Genomic DNA, 20,926 nt, shown 5'->3' on the forward strand with positions numbered 1-20,926 from the left:
CGCTTCGCCTCCGACAGAATTTATCGCTGTTCCTTTCGTCGGCTGTGTACACGCATCCCGAGCAGTCGTAGGTCGCGCACCGTGCAATTCGTTACGAAGTTGCGCTGCCGGCGCGTTGTATCGCCGATGATATTTATGGCGCTGGATCCAGTGCATCTCGTTGCATATCGCCGCGTATTGCGTATCCTGCATTGGCGGAGGTCCCGCGAGAGTAATAGGCCCATATACAACGGAAGTCTGATGAATGGCCGTGGCTTTTATGAGACTTAATGCTGTCCGGTGTCGAGTGAATCATTATCCTCGAACTCGCGTTGCTCGGTCAATTAGGAATCAGCGTGGACCCTCGGGGAACCGTTTGAAGAATGCTCCCCGGACTCGCGACGAGTCCTGCACGGCTTTCCCAGGTGTCCCGCGGTGCTACTTTCTCGATTAGGCTCGGAGACCTCCGCTGAATTAGTAACGATACCCGAGACGTTGATTCCCCGATGAGTAGACATCTCCGGATGTTCCGAAATTCTACAGAGTCTGATACGAGAGACGCTTTGCGAGCCCGAGAAACGAAATTCGCGGATCTCCGCCTATGAGAGGTCCGTCGGCGGCGTGTGTGGGTGTAGATTGCGGATCGAGGTGCAGACCGAAGGCAAAGAGTAGCTCAGCTGGTCCTTTTTCCGCGCTTCATCTCGATAAACCGAGGAATTGTGGACTCGCGGCGGCATGCCTCGCACGATATCGTCTCCGATGAGCAATAAGATTAACCCCACGGGATGATGTTCTCTGAAAAAAAGGTCGACTGGGCTACTGCTTCATACAATACTCCATCGGAAATCAATATTTACCGCTTCTCGCAAACCGATGATTCGAGTACGCACTCATTCATATGTAGCGACGCGTATCCGCGGGAAACGTCTCAATGGGGATCGACGATATTTATCCTCGGGCTGGTCGACAGACGACAACCTTGATCTTCGTTTGCTCGATCTTCGCTAGGCACGGTGGAATTTAGAGGCAACTCATGATCATTCAGCATACACGTCGGTCCGATCATCGAATTCAGCTCACGGTTACGCTGATTTACCGATTCGCTGAAACAACCTATCAAGTCCGATCATTAGAGGCGTGTCGAAAATCAATTCTAGCGTAACTGTACAACAAACCGTCGCCGCTTAGGCGTTCGCCACGTGGATCCATCGATCGGTGGGCTGGAAAATCGGGGCCACCGAGCAGGTACGTCGCGGCGGAACGGGAATCGTTTGATCCTGGATCGTCGATCGCGCGGGAAGGTAGCAGGGTCAGGGGGATCCGACAGTTAGGATCCTTGGTGACGGGGAAGTTTGGACGCGGGCCAACCAGAACGTAGGAGTAACTGTGAGCGCGACCGTTCGCTTATCTTCGCCGGTTTATGCGAAATTCTCAAGTGTGGAAATCCACGCCTCCCGTCCCAGAAAACGATGCAGATTACGTCACGTTGTGCTATCCCGTTAAGATGATAGGGTCTGCGAGGTATCGCGTGCTGCCTCGCGCTCACTGTCGATTCACCCGTGGCAACGGTCGGAGACTTTTGCGTAACAACGCGATGTTAACCCTTCGTTAACAAACTGGTTTTCGGCAGGATTCGGCCTTGCTCCAGTACTATTAATATACGGCATATCGGATCCAACGTTGATGGACTGTGTTACAGATCGAACCGTTTCTTTTGTTCGCAGACGAGATTCAAGCCATGTGGTCAGGACTGGGAACGCTGGGAGTCCTGCTTGCGCTGAGTTTGCACGCGAGGGCCGGTAAGCCTCGGCGATTTCCATGCGGAATTCCCGTGGAATATTCATGGTTCGAGGTTCAGCTATAGATGCAGGCCGAGCAGTCTTTTTAAGGAGCGCGTTTGAACAATCTATTTTCCTGACACGTCCATTTAGAGTCCTGCTCAGTGGAGCGCGTGATGCGTTTACTGATTTCATGGGGCATCGCTAGTATTTTTTTCCCTGCAATCCCCGAGGACCGCATCGGCGTCGCGTTGTTGCGTTTATCGTTGTTGTTGTTGGTGCTGCCACCGTCGTCAAACTGGTTCCAACCGAGACGCGCAGCCTTGAACGGATCGGGGATACTCTGCCGGGGAAAAATGCCGTACCGGCGAGCGTTGCTGTATCTGACCGAGTGGATCTCTCTCTCCCCGCGTAGATCCCCCCGTAGTCATTTTTCCCGGGAAAAGTAAACATTTATCGCTATCTTTGATAAACGGCGGCTGTTAAAGCAACACGGACACCTCGAACCATCCTCGAGCGTCTTCGCTGTGATTTATTCCGATGTTCGCCACTGGTTTCTTTCTAGATCCCTACGGCTATATCCAGAATCAGTATAGGCAGAGCACCGACAATGGGTTCGCGTGCACGGAGGAAGGATACTATCCCGATCCTCGCGACTGTAGGGTCTACTACAGATGCGTCGATTGGGGCAACGGCAGCCCCCTGACCACCTTCAAGTTCGAGTGCGGGGTCGGCACGGTGTTCTCCAAGGCCAGGGGCGACATTTGTACCCATCCGAACGATAGCGGAAGACCGGAGTGCGGTGGGAACGAGAACGAGATCGATTCGAACGGTCCCAATTCCCAGGAGACGTCTTCGACGCAATGGACGTCGGCACCGGTTGTGAGCACCACGAGAACAACTACGCCATCCACGACTACAAGTCAGAGTACCACGACTACTAGGACGACGACAACGACGACGACGACTAGACGACCGTCTACAACCGTATCGACTACCAGAAGTCCGTCGACGACCAAACGACCGGCCGAAGATCCCGCAGGAAGTGGCACAGACAGTCCTCGATGCACGCAAGAGGGATTCCTATCGGATCCAAACGACTGTAGAAAGTTCTACAGATGCGTCGACGAAGGATCTGGGAAGTTTATTAAGTATGAGTTCACGTGCGGGGTTGGAACCGTCTGGGATCCGAAGATTCAAGGGTGTAATCATGCTTGGGCGGTAACACGGGAAGATTGTAAAGAAGCCTCGCCGGGCGCCGGCGGTGTCGATAATAGTGGACAATGGAACGGAGATAACGGTGGACAATGGAATGGAGATGCGGGAGATAATGGCGGACAATGGAATGGTGATACGGGAGATAATGGCGGACAATGGAACGGTGATACGGGCAGCCCGGGACAGCCCGGAGACCCTAATGGTCAACCGGGACAACCTGGAGACCCTAATGGTCAACCTGGTCAACCTGGAGACCCTAATGGACAGCCTGGCCAACCTGGCGATCCTAATGGCCAACCTGGAACACCGGGATCACCTGGAAGCCCAGGATATCCTGGCGAACCTGGATATCCTGGCGAACCTGGATATCCTGGCGAACCTGGATATCCCGGCGAACCTGGATATCCTGGAAGCCCTGGGTCACCTGGATCCCCTGGATCACCTGGAAGCCCTGGATCCCCAGGATCACCTGGATCACCTGGATCACCCGGATCACCTGGATCACCCGGATCACCTGGATCACCCGGAACACCCGGATCTCCTGGATCACCTGGTTCATCAGGTACACCTGGAACACCTGGGACATCTGGCAGTCCAGGTACTCCAGGCTCCCCCGGTTCACCCGGCAGTCCAGGGAGCCCTGGCACACCAGGTAGTCCTGGATCCCCCGGCACACCTGGCACTCCCGGCACCCCAGGAACACCTGGAACTTCTGGTACACCTGGCACACCTGGTTCTCCAGGAACTCCTGGTAGTCCTGGCACATCTGGTTCACCAGGAACCCCTGGTACTCCCGGTACACCTGGCACTTCCGGAACCCCCGGATCTCCTGGCAGTCCTGGTAGTCCTGGAACGCCTGGCACTCCCGGCACTCCAGGTTCTCCTGGCACACCTGGTACACCTGGCACTCCTGGTTCTCCAGGAACTCCTGGTAGTCCTGGCACATCTGGTTCACCAGGAACCCCTGGTACTCCCGGTACACCTGGCACTTCTGGAACCCCCGGATCTCCTGGCAGTCCTGGTAGTCCTGGCACACCCGGCACTCCAGGTTCTCCTGGCACACCTGGCACGCCTGGCACTCCCGGCACTTCAGGTTCCCCTGGCACACCCGGCACACCCGGTACTCCAGGTTCCCCTGGTTCTTCAGGAACCCCAGGAAGTCCTGGAACTCCTGGTAGCTCTGGTACTCCTGGTACACCTGGCTCTCCCGGCACACCTGGATCTCCTGGTTCTCCGGGAACTCCAGGTACTCCTGGTACTCCAGGCTCCCCCGGTTCACCTGGCAGTCCTGGAACTCCTGGTAGTCCTGGCACACCTGGCTCCTCTGGTTCTCCTGGCACACCTGGCAGTCCTGGCACCCCAGGTTCTCCTGGTTCTCCGGGAACCCCAGGAACTCCGGGAACTCCTGGTAGCCCTGGCACTCCTGGCTCCCCTGGTTCTCCTGGCACACCTGGCAGTCCTGGTACCCCAGGTTCTCCTGGTTCTCCGGGAACCCCAGGAACTCCTGGTAGCCCTGGCACTCCTGGCTCCCCTGGTTCTCCTGGCACACCTGGCAGTCCCGGTACCCCAGGTTCTCCTGGTTCTCCGGGAACCCCAGGAACTCCTGGCAGTCCCGGCACCCCAGGTTCTCCTGGTACTCCGGGAACCCCAGGAACTCCTGGTAGTCCTGGTTCTCCAGGAAGCCCTGGATCTCCTGGAACTCCTGGCTCCCCTGGTTCTCCAGGCACTCCCGGCAGCTCAGGTTCTCCTGGTTCTCCGGGTACTCCAGGTACTCCCGGAACTCCTGGTAGTCCTGGTTCTCCGGGTACTCCAGGTACTCCCGGAACTCCTGGTAGTCCTGGTTCTCCGGGAAGCCCAGGAACTCCTGGCTCCCCTGGTTCTCCCGGCACCTCAGGTTCTCCTGGTTCTCCGGGAAGCCCAGGAACTCCTGGCTCTCCTGGCTCCCCTGGCACTCCCGGCTCTCCGGGCACACCTGGTACCCCTGGTACTTCTGGTTCCCCTGGCACTCCCGGTACTCCCGGTTCCCCTGGAACACCTGGAAGTCCCGGCACTCCTGGTTCCCCTGGTACGCCTGGCACACCTGGTACTCCTGGCACACCTGGTTCTCCAGGTACCCCTGGTAGCCCTGGCACGCCTGGTAACTCTAGTTATCCTGGCACACCTGGTAGTTCTAGTTCTCCTGGCACAACAGAACCCCCTGGCACTGATAGCACCCCTAGTAGCCCATCAGGTATTTTTGTCTTTGCTAGCACCTATGATAGTTTCACACCATCACAATCGCGGATATCATCATTCGGTATTTGTTGTAGGTACACCGGGCACTTGTACACAGGAAGGATTCTTCCCAAATCCGCAGAACTGTCGCAAGTTCTATCGTTGCGTTGGAAGTGATTCTACGTTTATTAAATACGAATTCGAATGCGGTGCTGGAACTGCCTGGGATCAGTCTATTCAGAGTTGCAATCACGAGTCTGCTGTTCCTGATTGTAAAGGTGGATCGGGCGCGTCTTCTCCTGGCTCCGGGGATTCTTCTAGCAGCCAATCTCCCGGTGGAACAACTAGTCGGCCAGGTACAAGTGAAACTGAAACAAGCACAGCATCATCTGCACCGTCATCCAGTAGCACAGTACCTGTCGAAACGACTGTTACACAATCGAGCACTAGCACAAGCACTTCGGCAGCACCTACTTCTACTGCTTCTCCATCTACCGTGACTTCCTCGAGCAATCCATCCAGTTCCTCGTCGACAAGCCAGCCGAGTTCAACAAGCTCCACATCGAGCCCCACTACAAGTCCCACAACAAATCCTACAACAAGTTCAACAGCATCATCCACAGACCAAGGCAGTACAAGTAGTTCTACTATTATCGCTGCGGATCCAACCGAATCGGTACCTCCAGAAACCACAACTGCATCTAGCACGCAATCAATAGCAACTACAAATCCACCTTCAGGATCGTCAGAGTGTACGGAAGAAGGTTTCTTCCCCGATCCAGAGGACTGCCATAAATTCTACCGTTGCGTCGGCGGCAATTCTTCGTTCATCAAGTACGAATTCCAGTGTGGAGAAGGAACAGCGTGGGACTCCAGTGTGCAAAGCTGCAATCATGAATCTGCTGTTTCAAGCTGTCAAGGTGGATCCAACTCATCCACAACAGATCCTTCTTCCAACGAAGTCGAAGGAACTACCAATGAACCTGCCACCAGCGCATCATCTGCACCAGTAGTCAGTAGTCAGGCACCGCCGTCTTCGTCAAGCACCCAAGCTCCGTCCACTTCATCGAGTAGTCAAGCACCATCAACTTCATCGAGCACCCAAGCACCATCCACTTCATCAAGCACCCAAGCAGCTACTACTGCATCAACCACTCAAGCACCATCAACTCCATCGAGCACCCAAGCCCCGTCATCCAGTAGTCAAACAACTGCTGCATCATCAAGCAGTCCTACCAGCCAGCCATCTAGCAGTCCATCAACCGTCCCATCATCCTCTAGCACAGCAACCACAGCACCACCTAGCAGTTCCTCGGTAGCCTCATCGACAGCATCGTCTTCGTCTGAAACGAGCCCAACCACTCAGTCCACAGCTTCAGGTGTTACAGAATCTGTTTCCTACCTACCTCCCACGAATCCGACGAGTGCCACATCTGGCACTCAGGCTCCTGAAAGCAGTTCATCGCCAGGATCATCCCAATGCTCTGGAGAAGGATTCTTCCCGAATCCAACAGACTGCACGAAGTTCTATCGTTGCGTGCACAGTGAGAATGGCTTCACGAAATACGACTTCAGTTGCGCAGAGGGCACGGCCTGGGATCAGTCTATCCAAACTTGCAACTATATCAATCAGGTAGCTTCCTGCTCGACGGAGAGCAACGAAATCGATCATGGAACAACCGGGAGCACGCCATCTACTGATTTGACGCCACCGGATACAGGATCTAGCCAGACTACAGCTACCACAGCTGCAACCACAGCAGCATCTACAGCCGCAACCACAGCTGCAGCTATACCGAGTAGTACATTATCTGATACACCCGAATCGTCAACGTCGAGTCCAAGTTCGAGTACTTCCAGCTCCGAATCCTCCAGCACGGAACCTTCAAGCACCGAGAGTTCATCATCTGCCTCTCAATCGAGCACAACATCTTCTTCTAGTGGCTCGGACTGTACCACAAAGGCGCCTAACAACACGATAGTTTGCGAGAAGGAGGGTTTCTATCCTAATCCAACGCAATGCGACAAATTCTACCGCTGCGTCGACAATGGGAACGGATTCAACGTGTACCACTTCAACTGCGCACCTGGTACCATCTTCGATCCTAGTATCAGCGTCTGCAACTACCCCGAATCGGTCTACCCTGCGAGAGATTGCCAGACATCTTCCTCAACTACCAGCAGCTCCACTGTAAGTTCTACGACGGAAGCCGAGAAAACTACCGAATCTTCGACATCAACAACATCCGAAGAGGAACCCTCTTCCACTGAATCGACCACGGAGTCAACGACAGAAGCTAGTACCGAGTCTACGTCGGAGGCTAGCACGGAATCTACTACGGAAGCTACCTCTGAATCTACCACGCAGTCTACTTCAGAAGCTACCACTGAGTCTACGACAGAAGCTACCACGGAAAGCACTTCCGAGGCTACCACGCAGTCAACTTCTGAAGCTACCACGGAAAGCACTTCCGAGGCTACCACCCAGTCGACGTCTGAAGCTACCACGGAAAGCACTTCCGAGGCTACCACGCAGTCTACTTCGGAAGCTACTACGGAGTCTACTTCTGAAGCTACTACAGAGTCTACGACAGAATCGACTACAGAGGCCACAACAGAGTCGACTACAGTGTCAACATCCGAGGCTACCACAGAGTCCTCCGAGACTCCCAGCTCCGAGTCTACGACCGAGGCGACTACGGAGTCTACCTCCGAAGCTGCGTCCGAATCTACCACGGAGTCTACGTCCGAGGCGACCACGCAGTCTAGCACAGAGCCTAGCTCCGAAAGTACCGAATCAACCTCTGAAACACCTGACAGTACTACCGAGTCTTCGGAACAGTCTACGGAGTCAAGTACTCCATCCTCGGCCACGCCTTGTCCAATCGGAAACCTAACTGACGAACAAATCGTGCTGGTCTGTCCAACCGGTTTCCGAAGACATCCGAAATACTGCAACCTGATCTACCAGTGTACCAACGAAGGTAACATGGAGATCAAGGTGCTGATACTGAGCTGTCCGGAAGGCACAGTCTTCGACGAGAAAAAGATACAGTGTCTGCCCCCGAATCAAACCAGCCAGGCCTGCGAAGGCACTATCGCCAGTGGCAGATTCTACAGAAGATTGGAGGAGAGTCCAGTATCGCCGGTAAGTATACGCTTTACGCGTTTACTCTCGAGCAATCTCGGTGCTTCATCGATCCGATAAATGAACAATCTGTGTTTGCTTTCAGATCAAGGTATCGACTGAACGACTTTGTCCAGGAGAGGGACACTATCCTTTCAGGCAAGGCTGCAGCAACGCGTTCTACAAGTGCAAACGCGACTCCAGGGACGCCGTCCAAGGTTATTTGTACAAGTGCCCGCAGAACTTCTTGTATTGGTCGGTCTCGAGAAGGTGCGAACGCGCCACGCGACTGCCAATGTGCTCCCACCTGTCTTACAGAACGAAGAGCGAGTATTGGGACAATCGATGGCAAATACCTGTCGAAGACTACAACCTCTCAGCCAGAAGCCTGCGCATCTTCTAATCATGTTACGACTTGCTAGAATTTGTTTGAAAGGGACAGTTCAACGCTCAGGTCGTTTTCCGATATTGTTTCGTGATTTTTGAAGACGTTAGACCTAGAAGAGAGAAAGGGAGAAGTAATCGATCTGTTAGAAGATAGACAAAATACGTTCGCAACATGGCTGCGGAAGATCCCGTGCCGATAGATCTTCGGCAGCCATCTTGTCGTGATTTATAATCGATTAAAACGAAATCGCTGGTCCCTGTTTGTGACGACGACCAGCGGAATCGATGTTTTTCAGCAACTTTTCTCATCGAACGCTGGAAAAGTTGCTGGAAAAATCATTGGGGTTTTGGTTGTGGGACTCGTATGCAATACGCAGCTGAATTCAGTAATTTATACTGTCTCTTTGTATTTATTAAGCTAATTGTATTCGATCTTGCGTGAGTGTATAATGATTTGCGAACGATAGAAAGACATAGTGACGGAAAAATTTCGCAGAATACGCTTCGACGCGCGTAAATTTGTTTGTCGACCGCGGAGATCGGTGTTCGCAGACTCAGCGCCATTTTCTGAATACAGTACAAAGTATCAGTAGCCTTGGAAAGATGATCCTGTACATAATTGCAGTTTAATGATGGTAATCATTGCTTCCTCTAACGAAAACGCTGCAGACCTTTCTTAACGTCGCTTCGCAACGTCGAGATTGCGGGACGACGTTGGTGCTAGATACTTAATTGTCGAAAATAAGGAAGTTCGACGGATTCCACGTAATTTAGATTAGATTATTATACAATATAATTGTCGAATTGTGCATGAGTACCGAATGCGTTTGTATTAGATCTCTTTACGAACTGATATAAATAAACGGTAAGATTCTCGACTCACTGTGTTCTTCTCCTTTTTAAAACCTGTACTCCTTCGAAATAGCATAAGAAATAATAACGGAATTACAAAATGGATACAGACCGTAATTGATGGCGCCATCTTCTTGAGAAAGTCTGAAACTTGAGAACAAAGAAACTGAAATACCTACTGAATTGGTTTTTATTAAAATATGTTTGATTATTTATTCATGCATTTATTACCTTCCATAAAGTCGCAAAAATTATTGTATTTTTATATTGTATTTTTAGAAATTTCAATAATATCAAATCGACTAGTACCTGAACAATCTTTTCATTAATTTATCCCGCGTCTTTTTTCTACTCTAGTATAGACATTATTAAAGTCTGTCGATTATTTTAACATCGACTATAACTGATTTAAATGAATTTTTTAATTGCCAATAAAACGGTATTCTGTACATTACTGATAACAATTGTTAATCCGCAATATTGATCCAGGAGAATACAACAAACGGTCTGACAACACTGAAGTTTTGAATTTATTTCTCGACTGTTTAAAATTTATTGTGTAAATCGTAGAATAGTAGTCAATAAGAAAAGAATACAATACATATTTGTCACTGACTATTGGATTGTTGGAGTGTGGTGGATAACCATTTTAACCGTTTACGACGTGAGACGTGACTCATATTTTGCTATATGTCAGTATAGCAGTGCCATCGACGGTATAGGTGGTTGTCAGACTTCGTTTTGTAACTTAATTGTCAAGATAATTGCAAAAGGCCTGAACAAAGAGAGCGATTATAAATAATACGATTATAAATTGTTCCCGGTGCAACAAAATGTTTCGTAGTTCTAACTTTGACAAATTATTAGGTACGTTTTTATTAACAATGTCAGTCCAACAAAATGTCCGACTTTCCAGGTTCTTGATTTTAATGAACTTTTTACAGATAAAGCGACCAGTTATTTACAGCTGGAGCCAGACTGGGTCCCGATTTTGCAAATATGTGATTTAATTCGCCAGGGCGATGTCCAGTGAGTACAAAATGTCATATAATTTATAGTTAACCTATTTAATTTCTATTTATGATAAAAAAATATGTTTTATCCAACGATAACTAACGTTAAATTAATTTCGCACTTCGTTTCGTATTTTTGGCAAAATGTTACTAAGATTCATTAACATTTCTCCTCTTTCCCTGTTATCTATTTTATTAAAATTAGTAACAAATGATCTTTTATGATTAATTACTTGATACTTCTATGTAAAAAAAAGTGAAATGCTATGTTTTGTATGTACGTAGACCTAAGGCAGCACTTGCAGCAATCAAGAAGAAAATGACAAATGATAATCCGCACGTAGCTTTATATGCTCTATTGGTGAGAAATACTAAGCTAATTATTTGAATAAAATGATGATTAATCAAATGATGATATCATAAATGTTTCTTTAAAATGCAGGTTCTTGAATCTTGTGTTAAAAATTGTGGTACATTAATACATGACGAAGTCGGTACAAAACAATACATGGAACAACTTAAAGAGCTAGTAAAAACAACAACTCATGATAATGTTAAGAAGAAAACTTTAGAATTGATTCAAGACTGGGCACATGCATTTCGTAATAGCCCCAAGTATAGAGCAGTACAAGTATGCTTATATATCTTGTTACATATGAAACTTTTTCATGTCACAATTTTAAGTACTACCAACAATATTACAGGATACACTTAATATTATGAAAGCTGAAGGGTATAAATTTCCTCCTTTGAAAGAGAGCGATGCAATGTTTATTGCTGATACTGCACCAGTATGGGCTGATGCTAATGTTTGTCACCGCTGTAGAGTCGCTTTCAGTGTGATGCAGAGAAAACATCACTGTAGAGCCTGTGGTCAAGTATTTTGCAGTCAATGTTCAAGCAAAGCATCAACATTACCCAAGTTCGGAATTGAAAAAGAAGTTCGAGTATGTGAAGCTTGTTATGAACAAGTAAACAAGTAAGTATGAATACCTTCTAATTTCCTGTTGTCTTTCTCTGTTACTCCTAATTCTTCTAAAATATTTTTGTAGACCTACCACAGTGCAAATCAAAGAAGCTGATTTACCTGCTGAGTACCTAAACAGTTCCTTGGCTCAGCAACAACAGGTACCTCCTAAGAAAACAGCAGCAGAACTTCAGGAGGAAGAAGAACTGAATCTTGCTATTGCCTTAAGTCAAAGTGAAGCGGAACTCAAAGAGAAAGAAAAGAAACGAACGACTAATACAATAAAAACGAATACAAACACTATAAATAGGACAACATATTCTCCACCACCGTCACCCGTTAGTGCTTTAATTAGCCACTTGACATAGGTTCTAATAAAGAATTGTACTAAATTTTCCTTTTCAGGGCCCTAGTCCGTCGAAATTGCAAGAGGAAGAAGACATCGATCCCGAGCTCGCAAAATATTTAAATCGAAAATATTGGGAACAAAGACAAACTGCAATAGAAGAGCACGTTTCGCGGGTGGATGTTACGAGTCCATCTGCACCAAATATCAGTAGTCCAATGCCACAGAAAATTGTGATCGCGAAACAGCAAAACGGAGAAGTTGATAGCCAAATGGAGGAATTTGTCAGTGCTCTGCGATCGCAAGTAGAAATATTTGTCAATAGGATGAAGAGTAATTCATCTAGAGGCAGATCGATTGCTAACGATAGCTCTGTTCAAACTTTGTTTTTAAATATCACTGCTATGCATTCAAGGTTCGTCTCGGAATACATACTAAATTTATGTAAAATTATTTATGAGCTAGAACTTACTTTGAATGTATAAATGTCTACAGATTATTGAGATATATCCAAGAACAAGATGATAGCAGAGTATACTATGAAGGACTTCAGGACAAACTGACACAAATGAAGGACGCTAGGGCTGCATTGGATGCTTTACGGGATGAGCATAAAGAAAAATTGAGAAGACAAGCGGAGGAAGCTGAAAGACAGCGACAAATGCTGATGGCTCAAAAGTTAGCCATTATGAGGAAGAAGAAACAAGAATATCTACAGTATCAGCGGCAATTGGCTCTACAAAAAATTCAAGAGCAGGAGAGAGAAATGCAAATGAGACAAGAACAACAGAAGCAGCAATACATAATGGGTAAGTTGATTAAAATATTTCCAGATGCTCTTTATTTTATCACATCAACTTTAGGTGGTTATCAAGCTGTTCCGGGTTACATGGGGCCGTCTCAAGGTTCACCCGTTCGCCATGTTCAGTATCAAGGTCCCGGAACCAATTACAATCCTATGTCGCCAACCAATCAAGGATATATATACGGGCAACCTACTGTGAAACAGTACCCAATGCAAGGATACAATATGCCCCCAATGAACACAATGCCGGCCCACATAATGGGACCAATAGCTAATCAAGAACAGCAACCGACTGATCCTTCTGTGCAGGGGCATGAAGCCTTGGGTCGAGTTACTGTTTCCGGTCCTGGCATGGTGAGTGTAACTTAAACTTACTTACGTTTGTATTTCATCATTGTAATAATTTACCATGAATTAAATCTTCTTCTACGTTTTACTTAATTTTTTTGTACATTCTTTCAAAGATGCCTCAAATGACAAATCCCATACCGCAACTACAACAGGCAGGACATCCAATGGGACCGCCATCTGCTCAACCAGGACCACCAGGGCCGCCAGGACACATGCAACAGCCTGCACCAGGGCATATGCCACCACAACAGGGTCCTCCGCCGATCGCGCAATCAGGACCACCAAGTCAAATGGTTATACCTCAGGGACCCCCTCAAAGCCACATGGCTCCTCCTCCCACGCAAATGGGACCTGGAACACATGGTCCACCAGGTCAAGTGGTTGGTCTTCCGCCTCAAGTAGGCCCTCAGCAACCAGGACCTCAAGGATCTCCAATGCCGTCTCACGTTGCCAACCCTTCTATCTCGGCCCAAGAAACAGGTCCTATCCAAATGCCACCAGGAACTGTACCTGGACCAATCCTAACGTCGAATCAGACGATGCAAGGTACCCAAGGACCTAATTTACCTATCATGCCTCAAGGCATGCCACCGAACCCGGCTTCTCAAGGGCAACAGTTGCCATATCAACCACCAAACCCGATGCCACCTACATCAAATGAAACCGTGCAAGTGAAAGAAGACACAAAGCCTGAAACAGCGGAATTAATTTCCTTTGATTGAAGAGACTCGGAAAAATATTTACCGATAATTAGAAATGCATTTAAGGTAAACCTCCAGTTTAACATAAATTTTTATTTTAAATTGGCGTCGGCGATTTTAATAAATAAACGTTTATTTTTATTATGTTAGAAATGAAATGCAAATAACCGTTTCAAATTGGAAACTTTTTTAAACGGCGAGGATATTTTCCATATGGAACACGTGATTATAAATGGAGAAATATATATTGTTTTATTTTTTTTATTTTTTAAATGATAAATTACTTGTCTGTTTTCATCGTACCAACTTATCAACCTACAAGCAGTTAACAAATACTCTTTAATTGACATGACTCATTAGCAGAAAGTTAATTATATTAATAATATGTAACATAAACATTTATTTAGTAAATTTTGTGTGCAATTTTCTGATAAGCATTAACGTTTCCTTGGATTACAATATTAATATAAAAATGAATATTCCAGAATACATTTTACAAATGCTAGTAGGGAATCCTTCGATTCTCAGAATTTGAAGATCTTATTTGTTGAAAGACAGATTTTTTAATCCATAGTGTTCATAATAAGTTCTAAAAGTTTCAAATACAAGGCTTCATTACAGAGTTGCTAATGGAAAATTGTACTATTTATACAGTGAAAACGAACTATTTAATAACACACGATGTGTTGAATGGAAATGTATATACAAATACTTATACGTTATCGTTATGCAATAGAAAGAAACTGAAGACAAATAATTTCATCAGTGATTAACCCTTTACTGAAATCACAATACCATGTTTTTTTATATTAACTTCAATTTATTTCCTATTCTATTGAAAGAACGATGATGCATGGGATGTCTTTCAAATCATCATTTAGAAAGTACCTGTAGTAAAACCTTTTTATTAGATAGTTCAAAGATTTCATCCCTTAATTCAAGACCATAAATACATTCAAACGTCTTTCTCATATTCTTTAAAAAATGTCAATTCAAACTGTATGCTTTCTTTCTATCTAACAATCATACTGTCTCCACTTGACCCTTCTTACGCGGCTTCGTTTCTTTCGGGCAAGTAAACGATGTCTCTTCTGCATGTTTTTTAGCCACAGTCGAGGGTTCACCGTTTGTTGCACATGCGGAGATTTGACCATCTTTCTTCTCCTGACATATATTTGATATACTCAATGCAGCAGATGTTAGAGCTGCTTTTCGTAGTCGCATATCCTCTAGAGGAATCTCTTCGCTTCGCGGCCTCGGCATTTTCGGTGAATTATCTCGCGATCGTAAACCGTTCTCCTGACTATTCTCATTTGAGTTGTCACTGCGCCTGGCAATCGATGATGGCACTGCATTGTTTTCCCTGCGCATTTGTGCTGCAAATCCGGGCACCCTGTTTACAATAAACATTGGTCGCGGTTCCTTCGATCTTTGTCCACGACCTATTACACCTAAGATTAAGTAGTCATATGAATCGTCTTTATATAAATGATATGAGCTAGTAGCAGCTTCCTAGTAACATACGTTCATGTCGCATGCTCCGTAGAGCATAATTTGGCGATGGTGTTGATGAATGGGGCATACTCATGGGAATGTCTAGCAATCGTGCGATCTGACTCATCTTCTTTTGCCGTGCCTTTATCCGTCCTTTCGTCAGCCTTAAAGTCAAAGAGACAAGTCCATACTATGAACTGATGCATGTACATTTAAAGTGAAGGTATACCTTTGTTTAGCAGCCATACATCTAATGTGATCGTCGAAGATAAATTTTGTCGATAGCAAAGGAACACGATTCCCAGCCGAACTACTCGAAGGTTTGTAAATCGTTAAATGTAAACATCTAGAATCGTCTTTGTCACTTGCTACTTCAATATCTTGTAAAAAGCCCACTAATCTCGCTACTCCCCAGCCTAATTTGCTAGTGTCTGGTTCTACGAGAATTAATTGTACAATATGTATGACTAGAAAACGACGAATTTTCTGACCGTCTGTCCATACAACCGTACAGGCAATTAAATCGCTATTATCTGTGAATAAATTAAAATACAGTATTTGAAAATATTGCGTGCGCGTTAGAAAAAAAATAATGTTTACTTAGGTCAAGAACATTATCCACTTGAACACAATTGACCGGATTTGTTAAGGGCAACTGCGTTTCCGCTTCCATGTTAATAGCTAAGGATAATTCTCTTATTAAAAAAAATACTCTTATAGCACGACGAGCTCTCTCCACCTGTTTAAATGATAATTTGATTTTCTATCAATAGATTTAACGACTTGTACGTTATCCAAAACATATTTGTTAATTGACAATATTTCTAGTGTCTATACTCACTTCGCCGCACGGTAATCTCTTGATAAATTCAATACCGGTCATCGGAGTACCTATCGGTGGTAATAAAATGTTACTGTCCATCATCAACCATTCAATGTTCAAGGGTCGTTTTTGAATTTCACTATATTCATCTTCGAACATGTCTAGGAATATGTCTTCGCTCTATAAATATCGTGATTTATAATTTTTTAGATTTGTGTCGTAATCAATTTCGTAATTAGATAGTTAAATGTTGCAACGCACCCTGTAAAAATTTTTCAACAACGTAGTACTCTGTTCTTTGGCCGTTTCGATCGCCGTCAAATGCGAGCCTTTTAAGACTTTTTGTCCATTTGACATTATTAATTGAATTAACAACTTAATCGCCAATTCCAGCGTGACGAGCCGTACTTTCGAATCTGACAAAAACGTCATTCATGAATAGTACATCTTGAAAAATTGAAAACGTTTACTCTGGAAATTAACTTACTTGTTTGACAACTTAACGTTATAATATGAATTAGTCTATCTATTAAAATTTCATTATAGAAGCTCGTTGTTGAGCCTTGTGAACTGCTTAAAATTGGGTCTAAAGTTTTACGGTCAATGCCCTAAAAAGATTTCTTTGTTAAACTTTTTGCATCATCTTACGAATGTATAGTATTTCCAGAGCTCTTCTCTTACCTGATTGTTAGCTAGAGCATAAAGCAAACATAATCCAAACAGGGCAGTATAATCATTTTCTGTGCAATATAAAGAGTTCAAGATAGTTTCTAGAAATGGCTTATTTGATAGAGATTCGTCCAGATTCTTTTGCGTTTCCGGTATCAAGGGACTATCTTGTGCAAGTCTCTGTTCTTTTTCTTCATCAGTTACATTTAAATATCTGATGTCTTCTAAATTATCATGTGGAACGCTAGTGTCTAGTTGTTCTGAACTCATTGGTACAGGTGTATCTTCTATTGAAACGGTATCGAATGATGTACTAGGATAATTGGTGTCTGATATCCTATTGACCATACTCTCTTCTGTCCTTTCTTCTGCAATGCATTCTTCTTCGCAAAGATCGTCCGACACGTTTAAAGATTCGCTTAAATTTTCCAGAGACTTTTCCAAACTTTCTTTTGGGGGTGAAAAAGCGATTGACTTAATAGACGTAATATCACCGTACATTTCCAACACTTTGCTTGCACCTGTTTGAATAGTTTCTAATTCTGACAGCAATATTACTGCTGCTAAAGTATGTACAAGAGGGCCGTGGGAGAGTATAAGAAACACTTGAGAAAGGAGAAACAATGCTACTACAATGCTTACATGTTTTCTCTCATCCTATTAATAAAAAGGAAAACAGTTACTATTTTGGACATGGTCATTACATAATAGTTAATCAAAAACGTACCTGATTTTGGCACAAAAGATTCTTATGTTTTGCAAGCGAGTAAACGTACAGTGGAACTAATAATTTGTGAAGCAAATGTTCAGACAAGACCTTATTCAAGTCAGGTATATTTAAACAAAGAATATCGTTTAGGTAATGCAGATGATCTAAATGCTCAGCTACCAAATCCGACAATCTGTTTCGACTTTGATGACTGCAACATATATGTAGTTATATATTTACATGTACATGTGTAAAGAAGGCTGTTTTCAACAGAGCTATATACACTTCATTAATAGTTATTATCTCACTTACTCGGCATCGTTTCTGACACAGGTGTCAAGCTCTATAATGTGGTCGCCAATAAACCATACAAGATTACTGAAATAAGGTGCAGCAGTTCGGTCTCTTATAAACACGAGCATAGAGGCATCCTCGACACGATAGACATTTAAAGTTAGGGTTCTCACAGCTATACGAACCATACCTTCCGAGTGGTTAAAAAATTTGATTGCCTCCGTATACAATGGAAAATCATTGGTATGCTGATAAAAAAATTAAATTAAACAATATTCTTCTTTATACGTGCTTAGTGCAACTTAAAAAAATGTAGATGAATCAATGATTATGATAACAGAAACAATATTAACTGATTAAACACATATAAAGCTTTTAATGTTAAATCAAAAGCATATATATCCATAAAGCATCTATTATTAAAATCAATGAACATGAGATTATCTACAGTGAAAAAATAGACACAGAGAATTAGCACGTGTACCTCGTTTACCTCGTTATAAAAAAAATGAATGGTATGGGCATTCAACTTCAAGCTCAAGGTCTTTAAAAAACTGATGTAGTATGCCATCACCTCTTCATCACTGAAGTCAAATTTGTGCACTATTATACTGTTGACATGATTGTTACTGAGCAAATAATCTAGAAGAGAAAAGAATACCTCAGCATTTGAATACTCCAAGTTCAGAAAATTTCAGCTCAATTTCTCTATCAATATATAAAACAAATAATTCTTTTATGAACTTACATAAGGATGTTTCATTACGTATATTTTCAAATAATATATTCAGTGTCTGTAGCAATTGAACACATACATAGCTTCCACATTTTTGTTTCATAATACGTAAGAAGAACGAAAGCATGTTCTTTTCCAAAAAGAAGCTAGGGATAGAAAATAAAACTATTAATTATGACACAAGAAAATTGATGTTGAGTGAATGTACACATTAATTATACTTACTCAAATACACTGCTATCATTTTGGTCACCCCATATTAAAATTTCAGCTATAGAGCGCAGAATTTCTACCAACAATCCTCTATTATTCTTAGACACAGTCTGATTCCTTGATAGTTCTTTGTACAAATACCTGTGGCCAATAAGATAGTAAGCACAAAACAAAAATATTGTAATGTTTATACGTACTTGAGGTGCTCTAAAGTGTGTGGATTCTTGGGCTTCCAGAGATCTCCACCAAACCAACTTCGGCTTCGAGACATTTTTTAATTGTATTGCGATCGCATTTGGGTGGTAGCTTGCGATAAATTCATTTTTCGGTATCTTTCATCGCTAGGGAAGGGTATCAATATTTGTTAATACGATTGGAATCACAGGGGATTTTCTACGCGAATCCTGTCTCATTGAAATCTTCGTAAACATCGATACAATTGTCAAAATAGTGGCAAAAGTCAACACATTGTTCAGGTTAGACTTTTTGTTTTTGCATTGAGTATTCTTATCATTGTTTTAATAACTAATTATTGCCTCACTTGCAAATTTACACTTACTTCTCTTATACATTCTTTCTTGCACCATGAATAGTTTTTTGAGGTAATGTTAGATCACATACATAAAATTTTGCGCAACGCAAAACGTAGCGCTGCCTCCATTACTGAACGGACTATGGAATCACATGTTAGGTTACTTCTTTGTCAGTTGCCGTTATTATTTCTATAGATTTCTTATACGAAAGTGCGTTAAATATGAATCAAAGTGTACGTTCCTTTTTGCGAATCAATGTTGATTTAAATTCTACTTACTGATACGTATGAAAGAAAGTTGCGAAAGAACGTCGAAAACATATCAATACTAGAGCAGATGAATTTACTGGTAATTAACAACATACATGCCAGAATGTCTATAATTACGAGATTTCAAATGATTCATTAATCATGAGAGTGCTAGAATTATATAGCGGTATTGGGGGAATGCATTACGCATTTCAAGGTGAGATACTCTGTTATTACCTGCTCAGATACACATATTGTTTAGATACACCTAACCTACATTAGCCAACGTGATTTCCCCATTAGATGTAAGTAAAGGCGAAATAATCATTTGTATTTTCAGAAAGTGGTGTTAATGGAGACTGCGTTGCAGCGATTGATATAAATACTGTTGCAAATGATGTATATAAACACAATTTTCCACATGTTTGCCTTATGAATCGCAATATTCAGTCAATTACTGCAGAGGAAGTAAATGATTTACATATAGACACTATATTAATGAGTCCACCTTGTCAACCATATACAAGGGTAGGCCTCCAAAAAGATGTATCTGATAATAGATCTTCTTCATTATTCTATGTGCTAGAACTAATACCTAGAATAAAGACATTGAAATATATTTTGCTAGAGAATGTAAAGGGGTTTGAGAAGTCTGAAATGAGAGATGCAGTACTAAAATGTTTGAATAATTTTGAGTTTCATTACAGAGAACTGATTTTGAGTCCTTGTCGGCTTGGTATTCCAAATAGTAGACACAGATATTATTTGTTAGCCAAGAAAAAGAATCTAAAATTTTGTTTTGATAATACTACATTAAATTTTAAATTACCTCAGGATGTTTTAAGAGCTTTGCCAAGGGGAAAGCATAAATTCTTGGGAGAAAGATGTACACGAGAAGCAGAAGACAATAAAAATTGTTATGTGTTACATAATATTTTAGAAAATGTTGAGGACGTACAGTACCTGGTACCAAGCAAATTACTACAAAAGAGAGCTTGGGTATTAGATTTAAGAACCTCTGAAAGTAATGGCTCCTGTTGTTTTACAAAAGCTTATGGCCATTATGCAGAAGGTACAGGATCTGTGTATTGTCCATACTCAGAAGAAGTAATTAAAGAGGCGTATTTAGCAGCAGATAAATGCGGCCGCGAATCGTTAGAAGCAGTAGAAATCCTAGAAAAGTTGAAGCTAAGATATTTTACACCCAGAGAAATTTGCAGACTAATGTGCTTCCCAGAAGATTTTACATTTCCTGGTCACATTACAAGAAAACAGAAATACAGACTATTAGGTAACTCAATTAATGTATATGTGGTTAGCAGATTAATATTCTTATTACATAGTGAAAAACAATTTGTGTAAATCTATAGTAAAAAGTACAATATTTTTTTATAAAACGAAATCAGTATTTATTGAAAATACTGGTAATAAAATGATATTCAATTACATATTCTATGTAAAAACATTCG

The 20,926-nt window shown here is 43.4% G+C and overlaps 4 protein-coding genes across 8 annotated transcripts; 3 read left to right on the top strand and 1 right to left on the bottom strand.

Moving 5' to 3' along the window:
- The first annotated feature begins 1,707 nt into the window (after positions 1-1,707).
- LOC144468573 (uncharacterized) lies at positions 1,708-9,678 on the top strand. The gene is made up of 7 exons (XM_078178140.1): positions 1,708-1,778; positions 2,323-3,528; positions 3,583-4,788; positions 4,870-5,139; positions 5,939-6,367; positions 6,521-8,337; positions 8,423-9,678. The coding sequence occupies exons 1-7, from the start codon at positions 1,718-1,720 to the stop codon at positions 8,717-8,719; spliced, it is 5,286 nt and encodes a 1,761-aa protein (XP_078034266.1). The 5' UTR covers positions 1,708-1,717; the 3' UTR covers positions 8,720-9,678.
- Positions 9,679-10,031: 353 nt separating this feature from the next.
- Positions 10,032-13,976, top strand: Hrs (Hepatocyte growth factor regulated tyrosine kinase substrate). Its single transcript, XM_078178153.1, has 11 exons — positions 10,032-10,422; positions 10,500-10,584; positions 10,854-10,929; positions 11,011-11,199; positions 11,273-11,547; positions 11,621-11,873; positions 11,941-12,296; positions 12,377-12,690; positions 12,745-13,040; positions 13,151-13,804; positions 13,889-13,976. Exons 1-10 carry the CDS (start codon positions 10,389-10,391, stop codon positions 13,757-13,759), a joined length of 2,487 nt encoding a protein of 828 aa, XP_078034279.1. The 5' UTR covers positions 10,032-10,388; the 3' UTR covers positions 13,760-13,804; positions 13,889-13,976.
- Positions 13,977-14,761: 785 nt separating this feature from the next.
- Ema (C-type lectin domain containing ema) lies at positions 14,762-19,011 on the bottom strand. 5 transcript variants are annotated; one of them, XM_078178152.1, is made up of 14 exons: positions 18,874-19,011; positions 18,689-18,817; positions 18,476-18,609; positions 18,221-18,369; positions 17,746-17,975; positions 17,452-17,644; positions 16,737-17,381; positions 16,543-16,663; positions 16,317-16,471; positions 16,074-16,235; positions 15,833-15,971; positions 15,462-15,765; positions 15,263-15,396; positions 14,762-15,189 (listed from the first exon to the last, which is right to left on the bottom strand). In XM_078178152.1, exons 1-14 carry the CDS (start codon positions 18,945-18,947, stop codon positions 14,762-14,764), a joined length of 2,997 nt encoding a protein of 998 aa, XP_078034278.1. In that variant the 5' UTR covers positions 18,948-19,011. The 5 variants fall into 5 exon arrangements, with proteins under 5 accessions (XP_078034278.1, XP_078034275.1, XP_078034277.1 ...); XM_078178149.1 differs by having other exon boundaries at positions 15,833-15,995; XM_078178151.1 differs by having other exon boundaries at positions 18,212-18,369.
- Positions 19,012-19,533: 522 nt separating this feature from the next.
- On the top strand, positions 19,534-20,926 carry Mt2 (tRNA (cytosine(38)-C(5))-methyltransferase). Its single transcript, XM_078178157.1, has 2 exons — positions 19,534-19,674; positions 19,798-20,926. Exons 1-2 carry the CDS (start codon positions 19,620-19,622, stop codon positions 20,817-20,819), a joined length of 1,077 nt encoding a protein of 358 aa, XP_078034283.1. The 5' UTR covers positions 19,534-19,619; the 3' UTR covers positions 20,820-20,926.

This window comes from Augochlora pura, chromosome 4, assembly GCF_028453695.1.
Source record: "Augochlora pura isolate Apur16 chromosome 4, APUR_v2.2.1, whole genome shotgun sequence".
Lineage (NCBI taxonomy): Eukaryota > Metazoa > Arthropoda > Insecta > Hymenoptera > Halictidae > Augochlora > Augochlora pura.